This window comes from Homalodisca vitripennis, chromosome 5, assembly GCF_021130785.1.
Source record: "Homalodisca vitripennis isolate AUS2020 chromosome 5, UT_GWSS_2.1, whole genome shotgun sequence".
Taxonomy (NCBI): Eukaryota; Metazoa; Arthropoda; class Insecta; order Hemiptera; family Cicadellidae; genus Homalodisca; species Homalodisca vitripennis.
Genome location: NC_060211.1, coordinates 103761262 through 103771389, shown reverse-complemented (window position 1 = coordinate 103771389; position 10128 = coordinate 103761262). Strand labels below are relative to the sequence as shown.

The following is a 10128-nucleotide window of genomic DNA, read 5'->3' as shown; positions in this document are numbered from 1 at the left end:
TTGTGTAATGGAGACGGCAACGGTCAAAGTGTATTGCATCAGTAAGGAGCTGTTTTGAAACATAATAAATATCACAATTGTAAGTCAAACCTTCCTTTTTTTAATAACGCCAATCCAGATGCTTTTTGAATATACCCTGTATATACTAGTTCAACGTCCATCCATGAACGACATAAGTTCCTAAAACTATAAATCTTTTTGTCTCTAATGTTTACAACATTTAAAATATGACAGTAAAAACTATCTACCAGCCTCTATGTGGTAAACTTTGTAATGTTAAAAACAGGAAACAGACACAGAGTAAGCCTACAGGAGTTTGGGACATAGTAATCATTAAAATCACATTTTAATTTGTGATATTTTTACAAAATTTGCTTGTAATATGTTTGTACTTTTGAAATGGATAGAAACTCAAAATATAGTTGTTAATACAAGAATGACACACAAAACAACCAACTTGATAGCAATAAATGATGATTGATGTGATAGTAGTCAATGATTGAATGGCTGTCTTAAATGTGACATTTGATAATACAGGGAATCAAATAAGTGCTCAATGCTTTTCTTATACGAATGGTATTGTTTTATTAAGTTCCACACTGAACTTGACTGATTACTTTACACAAAAGATTACCATCAATGGATTACATATCCACAGCTTAAATCTATCAGTCTTACACAAAATTTGTTTTGTTTGTTATGCACATTTATTTGAAGTAAATGAGTATTTATACAAACTTATTTATACTACCAAAGAAGAAATGTACAATTGTAATCTTTCATTTTACTATTGATCCATGCACGATTTTTTTGCCTCCAAACAGTTCACATTCAATGGCAGTTTCTTACTAGTGACTGAATCACACCATTGAGAAGTTATCTAATGTAAATTCCTCACAAAAACACAGACTTTTGCAACAAAAAAAAACAAAAAACTTGTAACAAAATTTTCTGAGACACTTTAATGCTCTACTAGTCTATTTCGAAGCTGAGATTTCTACCTCCAAATGTAATGCAAATCAAAACATGGTCCTACGATTTTCAAATATCTTGCATGCATCATTCTATTTCTTAACTTACAGTTTTATTCACTGCTTACTTAAACGTAGACAGTATTGATGTGGTACCAGGATAGGTACACTTGTTTGCAGTACACAATCATTGTATTTATCAATCACAAAGTAAACTAAAAGCAGTAAAAAGAACTATACGACTAATAGTGAATCTACTGTTTCACTAACACACATACATAGTAATCTTAGTAAAAAAGTTGAGCTAGATTTAATATAAGTAATGCGTTTTTAAACAAAACTGAAAGTATGACAAGCCTGCTAATATTGTTTTAATAATATTTTATTCATATTTACATTTTATGACTGGGAGCTTTATCATAAACATAAAAATGAAGCAACTTTTATATTATAAAAAAACTAAGAACTACTGCATTATAGATAGATCAGATAAAGAAAATAATGAATATATTTTAAATGATACAATATATACAAACATAGCATAAAGTGAGCTGCTTAAAATTTTACAAGCCATAATTGGTCCTAAAATGACAATCAGAACTTTTATGAATGTGTATACAAGATCAAAGATTCTAGTTCTTATTTATGTTGTTTGTGTTATTTCAAATACTTTGTGATAAATTTGCTATATTTTTTTAACATAGCATCAATGAATTTAATCTTTTTGGAATGGACATACATATATTAATTTTGGTTATCTACCGGCCATAAATGTGCGGTATTAGTTTTAGATTACTAAGAAAGAATAATATATTTTATCAAAGTTTTGATGCATTTGTTTAAATAATAAACCTGATATGTAATAAAGTTTTAGGACAAATGTTATTATGTAATTCCTTCATATACACATTTTGTATATACAATGAGGCATACAACTCTATACTGGCACCTTGACAATAATGACAAGGTCGATGTCTTAACCTTAAAATGATACAATACTCTAAAGTAGTAATAATTTAAAACATATTATTCACAATATTTACAAAATATTTGGTTGGAGAGAAATCAACTAGATTCCAGTCAGAGCCACATTCAGAACATTCTTCACCCAAAAGATAGAGGAAAAATAATTATTTAAATATTTACTTTTTAAAGAATACAAAGAGCACGTTAGCATTACTAGTATTCTCACAAAATAATTAATTTATAAACAAAAACTCCAATAGTTATTGGAGTTTTTGTTTATAAATTAAGTATTATATTACAATAAGAGGAAGCTGGTAGAATGTATTCTCACAAAGCTTTTCTTCAAATGCAGAAAAAAAACATACACAGCACTTCATAAGCAGTTTCTTTACGTTTTCACTAACATACTTTCAAATGCGCACACAATTTGTAAGTTTCCAAACATTTTGGAACTCGTGAAAAAAAAAAAAAAAAAATAATAATGTGCTTGTAAAAAAAGTGCGAGTAGGGAGCAGTTTTATTATAAAAAAGAGATTTATATTCAACAAACGATCCGAGTTTATGAAAATGTTATTAGGATGTAAAAGTGCATTTCTCACTTGTAAAAATTTAACAATATTTTTACAGAAAGCTTACAAAGATAGTAGCTTAAGTGAAGAATGAAAATTAACAGTGAACAATGAAGATGGTTTATGTCTGAAAACTGGACTTTTAAAACAAATTAAAATGATTCTAAAATGTATCATCTGACTTCAAATTAAATTTTATTTTATATTATTGTTATATATTGTTTGTTTATAATATTTAATAATCCATATTCAATGTTATTTATCTCATTGGATATTTATGTAACTGTGACTAAAAATCTATAAATGCTTCTAGAATGTGGCTCTGATCAAACTATTCAAATTCACAATCACCCAGAGACTAGACAATGTTCAAAACCGACACACAAAATCAAGTTCTATGAACAATCTGTCACCATCATCCAAAACGTCTTTGAACAGACTAAAGATGATTACTTCAATCAAATCTGTTATCAATCATAGTATACTCTCGTTCAGAGATCATAAACCATTGTCTCTGCAAACAGGACAATGGTTTCAAAATCAAACATCTCCTACAGTTCTGGCTCTATATATACATGTGTGTACAGCAGGCTTTATAACAAGCCTTAAAGTTGATTTCTGTCAAGAAATAAGAGACTCAATATCCTATACATTTATAACTGTACCATTCTGATGATGTTCAGGCAATTTCGTATCCACACACTCAATGATAAGTGAAGACTTTTTGTCAGGTGAAAGAGGACTATTTAAATCTTTACCATTTCTCTTTTCAGACATTTCTGTCACATATGCCACTTCCCCATCTTTCAAACAAACGTTTTGCAAAACATTATGAGATCGAGTGTCCTTGCTAATTTTTGGGAAACAAGGGAAACAACCAAAGAAACAGCTGATGTCATCTGGGTCCTCTGGTGGATGGGGAAGTGCAAACTTGAGTTGTTGCCAGAACCACGGTGATCCCCACTTGACGTAAGTGTTCATCTGGAGGTACGCTTTTAGTTCATCTTCAAGTTCAGTAATAGCACCTACTTCTTCCTTCAGTATCACAATGACTTTTGAAGTTCCTGTTTTCAGAGCCTCAGAATGAGCTGTTCTAAACTCAACTATTCCCCACACACTCTTCAGGAAACTGGGCGATAAGACCACGATTGTCCTTCTTGAATTCTGGACAGAAGACAAAATCTGACTAGGAATAGAATCTCCCCCTTTCCAATCTCTGAAATGGACACACAGCTTAAATTTTGTCTCTCCATTTTCTTCTAACTCTGGAATTAGATGTTCTACTACAAATGGTTCATCCTCTTTAGCATAGCTTATAAAAGCATCATATCTCTTATCCGCATCGATATCTGGATGTGACACCATCCAGCGCAGTACCTTCCATTTACTCGAGAAGCAATATATGTGGATCTGTGTTCGGTATTGGTAATACAAAGCAGTAAAACATGTTATTATAAGGCTAAGGAAAGCTAAAACAAAACCAATTATTGTTGTTATAATGCTTCCACTGCTAGGACAGAGCTGAGTTTCTTCAAGTTTTTCTAGTGAAGTATTGTCTTGACAGGTTATGTTTTGTGACAATTTGACCTGAAACACAACATTTTCATTGCAAAACATGATATTATTTTATCTAAAACTACAAAAGAAAGTACATAAATTTATATTACAAAATATTATATTGAGTAGTTCATTAGACAACAGATGTTGATGGCAAAGTTAAATACTATGGCTTTGGAGCAGATTCGACTCTAGATAGAGTTTTACCTAAGAGACTACGTTCAGATCACTAAAATATGGAGTGAGATGTCTACACTTTTCTTAATGGAGTGTTGGGTTCCTCTAGTCACCTGCTTATGGCCTGTTCTGTTTAACATCTACACATCAGACCTTCCGTCCTGTTTAAAGAATTGTAAAATTCATCAGTATACAGACAATTGTCAGGGTTAATTAATGCAGCCATTGATAAAATAAACACTGAATGACTGCAGTGAAAAAGTGGTCAGATTACAACAATTTGAACTCAATTTAGACAAGTGCTCAGTAATGTACACAGCATCACAGGAAGCTGTTAAAGCCCTCAGTAATAGTAACATGAGGGTAGCTCTTGGTGCCGAGTACATGCTGAGTCACAGATCAAAACTCTTGCCGTTCCGTTTTGCTAGATAAAGATTTAACCCTCTCTGAACACGTCACCAGTATAATCTAAATAGCTCTGGGTAGACTGAGAAGTCTGTACTGATTTAAATACTTACTGCCAGAGTATGCAATGATTCAGATTACACAGTCACAGATTTTATCAGTAGTTTTATTATTGCTACCCAATCTTTGGCAACAGCATATCGAAAGAGGATTAGAGAAGGTTTTAACAAATGTAGAACTCAGCTGTTCATGTACTGTCTCAGACGATTTGATCTGTATTACTCTACCGGGAGGCAGCTAACATATCCTCAATGATATAATTATACAAAATAATGACTTTATTATCCACAAAACCCTGCAAGTGGGATAACCTCGGTACATTTGCAAGAACTCTAGGTGTGCAGGGAAATCACACTTCGCAGTACCAGTCAAGACAACCAGCTTCATTTCCCAAAGGTGAAGCTAGAAAATGTCCGAAATACCTTTTCCTACTTTAGACCGAATTTTTAAAACGGTTTCCTCAAGAGCGTCAAGCAGCTTAGAAGTTGTTCCAATTTTGAACTTAGGATTAAGTAATTTTTTGTGTTGTTGCACTTGCATTCATTTAAAAGACCGTCAAGATGTTAAAGATGACAATTCAACAAGAAACAGTAAAAAAGTGGTTATTTTTTTGCAAATATTCAGCATAAAAATATTTTTTTTTTACTTGTTGTAATTAAAATTTACCAATATGTAAAAATAAAGCACTTTTTGTTAATTTTTGTAATTTGTAATAAACCATTAAGGGATTAAAATAGGAGTTTGTTCACAATACAGTAATAATACAACAGATTCTTTTTTTTAGTTTGTTATTGATGATGGAAGGTTTGATAGCATAACAGGATTTCAGCCATTTGCCATTGTTATATGTTACAAAAGGTATACAGAATGTTTCATGGATGGGGGAAATCCAATCCTAATTATCATAATAATCATATAATTATCATAATCTTGATAGGCTAGTTTCAATTCTGCCATCATTTTTAGAAAAACATAATATTTTAGCTTTTGAACGATTTGGCTTCAGAAGAGGGATGAGTACAATGACTGCATTATCTAAATTTATTGACAAAGTTTCATGGGCCTTGGATGGTTCCCAGAGTGCAGTGAGTGTGTTTTGTGATCTGTCCAAGGCATTTGACTGCGTTAATCATGATATACTCATTGAAAAGTTGAATGCTTACAAATTTTCTAAGAGTTCAATATCTTGGATCAAATCTTATCTATCAAATCATTATCAAAGGACAGTCATTTATAGAAATTATGTTAAATCTACAGTGGGAGCAATTAAACATTGAGGTTCCACAACATTCTCCCTGTAAACATATCAACAGTCTAATACTTTATGCAAATTATACAACTGCAGTTGTTAAATCTAAGAATGACGATGAACTGAAGTTTAAAATCAGTGAAACCATAGCTGAATTAAAGGAATGGTTTGAAGCAAATTGACTGAAACTAAACCAAGAAAAAACTCAATTGGTAAATTTTGAACGCCTCAATCAAGAAATAATTATTTTTGTGGTTTAGAATTGGGATATCAGAGATTCTCTATAAGTAAAATCACTAAATTGTTGGTACTAGAACTAGATTTGCATTTAAACTGGACTAAGTGCATTGAAACTACTTTAAGAAAACTAAACTCTTCAAGCTTAGGTGCTTATTTTGAGACATATCATAGATTTAAAGCACATTTAATCATATATTATGTTTATTTTTATTCAATTCTTCAGTATGGGTTCTGGGGGTTTTCAACAGATGTATATACAATTTTTTAAAATTCAGAAGAAATCTTTAAAAATACATTTTTATTTTAGAAAGCTTTTATACCTATTTTTAATGAACATAAAGTTTTGACTACCAAGCCTAATAATTTTCAAAACTCTATTAACAGTGCAGTATAATTATGACAACCTTTGTAATGAAAACCATAAACATGATCATAATACTAGGTATAAAACTAATTTTCAATATTCCAGACATAATCAGAATGTGGTGGAAAGGGCAACATCCTACTTAGGAAAACACTTTTCAATAAATTACATTTAAGATTTAAGGAATTCAGGTGCATTCAGAGATAACATTAAGCTGTTACTTACAAAGGCATATTATAGTGTAAGTGAGCTTTTAAATTAAGTTATTTTTATTTTAAGGACTGCATTACTGTTTGTTAATGTTGATTTTTATATTTTAAGTAGGTCTACAAGTTGATATAATTTTTCTTATGGTAAGTCAATTAATGCCTTGTTTTATTGTATTGTATTGTATTGCATGTTTGGTTGTTTGGAAATGTCATCTACTCATACAAGAGTAGTGTAGCTTATATTTGTCAATGTCATCTATTTATAGCTGTACTATATTGTAAAACGTTTGTGGCAATAAAGATGTATTTATTTATTTATAGTTTTTCTTGTTAACCCTTTTACTGCCGACGTCCGACATATCGGACGTCGGCATTTTTGCCGAAAACGCCAACGTCCGATATGTCGGACGTCTGTTTTTTTTATCGTTACTGGCTACTGTTATGTTCAAATGCCAAAATATTCGGTATTTTGGTTGTTTAGGAGCAAAGGATAATGAAAGAAGCCATTTGAAGAACTTTGGATTTCTATTTTTGTCGTCTTTGACTAGAATTGACGAACTACCTAGCTAGACAGCTGTCAAAACCAGATGATCGGATTATGTTACTGAAATCTTCGTTCATTGTTGTTGTTTACAATGTTATCGAAAGTTTTTTGAAGTGTTACTTTTGTTGATCAAGGATAAAATGAGTAAAAGAGTTACATCTAACTCTCCTGTGAGTGAGGGAACAATAAGTAAGTGCAAGACGAACTAAGTGACGATTTCCTTCAGAATTTGTCAGATTCAGATGCCGAGAACGAATCTGATATTATTGTTAGGGCTATTGATGACAATCAAAGTGATGTGGATGACACTGATGACGATCCTGACTGTATCTTACCATCAGATAATGAGGAGTTATTAGATAGTGAGGGGGATGTGGCACAGATAAGTTTACCTTCAAATTCCACTGGTAGGCCTAGAGGAGGCCTACCAGTTTTGGGAAAATCCTCATAGTGCAGTTATGTTTCAAGGTAGCACCTTCAAATTTGGTATATGTTCTAAGCAATTGCTCTAGTTTATAATGATATCATGCTCATAATTTTAGTATAATTTTAAAAATAAATTATCAGATGCCAAACACAATTTTTATTTTTTTATTTATTTTTTTATTTATATCATTTTTTAAAAATAAATAATGTGTTTGTTTCAAATTAAAATGTCTTTTTATTATTTAAAAAACAGCATTTAAATACGAGTAAATAAAATAAAAATTCATGCAAATCTAATGAAAAATAAAAAAGATACAGCATTTTTTGTAAATGAATGCACAACAGTGATTTTCCTCCTTGGCAATTTTGACTGGTACAATAAAAAAATGGCCGGCAGTAAAAGGGTTAAGAATCAGAGAAAAAATACATAATTTTGAAATAAAAATAAAAAATGTATTTTTACAGCATATATTGTATTTATTTGACATGTGAAAAAATAAATCACATAAAAGTATCCACATTATAATAAAAAATAAAATGTTTCAAATGCTAAAAGTATCAAAGTTGTGGGAAATTGAACAAAAAAATATATAGTGTTCAGATATAAAAAATGGTAATAATCTTTATGTTAACAGAGAAAAGCGTAAAATGGCTAATTTTTTACCTATTTTCAGTTGCTAAGCAACACCATGAAATAAGCATTATAAATTTTTTTCTACCTTTTCAAGTTAGCTGTTGTAGTATAGTTTCTAAGTAAGCCTTTTATTTGATAGTTAAAAAAAAAAAAATAATAAATAAATCAAAATACGATAACTAACTTTAGCCTTGGCAAAGTTTACATGTATGTCTGATTATGATCTAATTTTGCTCCATTTCAATAAAAAAAGTCTGAAAACTATTTTTTTTTTCAATTTCTGCTACACAGAGGTTAACAATAAAATCACAACTGATAAAATCACACATATTGGCGACTAGAAACTCGATAAAAGAAAATCAAAGACCACTAAACTTTAAAAACAACTCATAGGCTTTTGGTTGGTGTATAATTTACAGATCTTTAACTGGTAATAATGCTTTTTCCCCGGTAAAATACGAATCACCACTTTCTGTGTTGATCGCACTTTGAAAGTTACATGATCGACACCGAATGGGTCGGTCAATGCTTCCAGACTTTAAGTTCTGATGCCGATTTCTAATGATCCATTACCAGACTGAAATCCTTCATCCATAGTGGTAAGGATGTCTATGAATCATTGAGAGCAACAAACATTTAATATTAATTATTAGGAATATTTACCGCTGTAAACTTCTTCCTAAGCAGCCAGAGAAGAGGTATGGTGTCACAGTCACACTGCCAAGGGTTGTCATGTAGTAGCAGCAGGTTCAGGTCAGGAGTACGCTCCAGGAACGACGAATCCTCTGGTGTCAACACAGTCAGATTGTTGTGGCTCACATCCAGCACCTGTACATATCACCTGTCTATACCATCTGTCACTATAGTCTAAAGCAGCCTCAGGTAAGTTGTATTTGGTTTTTATTAATATTTTTAACGTCAACGCTTAGACACTTGAAGTGTACACAGAGAGTATTAATCTTATGATTGCAAAAGTCCCTATGGTGCTGATACTTTAGGTTATAGATTAACTTTTATTAGGTAATTATATTTTATTTGATTATACCAAATGCTAGTTACTTTGAGGTTATGTTGGCCAATAAAATCTCAAAAGAATGATGAAATATTTTGGATTGAGAATAATGTGTAAATTTTATCTTGGTTGTTGCTTTCCTATTTAGGCATTCTGTAGTATTACAAAATGCAAAGCAGAGAGACGTTCATACATCTAAAAGTTCAGACTACTAGAAGTGTACCTAGACAGTGTGTTTCTTTACATTGAATTCAATAGGTTTTTGCATAGGGGTTCTAGAATTTAATATGTAAGTGGACATAAAGAGTGCACTGGCAAATTTGTATATACAACTGTAAGAAGCGTACCTTTAAAGTGGTTGTGCTTGCTTATGCTTTGACAGATTTTATTGAAACTAGTAACGATTGAATTGCAATAAAATTCTCCAAATATTTGTATCTGGTAAATTTTTTTACAACTATACTAGTTTTTTTTGTTATTTGACTTTAAACATTTTCAACAGACACCATTTTGTTAATATTTAAGAAAATAACACATTAAAAAAATTTTCCTCTTACCTATTCAAACCTGTATGCCAAATTTGGTTTCTTTAACTTTACTAGTTTTAGATATAATAATTTGTTGAAAAAAAACAAACATAATGCGGATAGCTACTAAATAAAGTGGAAATTGGAAAAAAGTTATCCTTTGTTTTTAGCTTAGAATCACACAAAATCTGAAAATGCATAGCCAGCCCAACCTTTTT

General features: G+C 31.1%; 1 protein-coding gene across 1 annotated transcript in view; it reads right to left on the bottom strand.

Moving 5' to 3' along the window:
• Positions 1-560: 560 nt before the first annotated feature.
• The window catches only part of LOC124362617 (protein toll-like), a 57715-nt gene continuing 48147 nt past the window's right edge, over positions 561-10128 (bottom strand). The window contains 2 exon segments of the mRNA XM_046817277.1: positions 561-4093; positions 9035-9199. Coding sequence (XP_046673233.1) covers positions 3152-4093; positions 9035-9199 — 1107 coding nt within the window. The 3' untranslated portion in view covers positions 561-3151.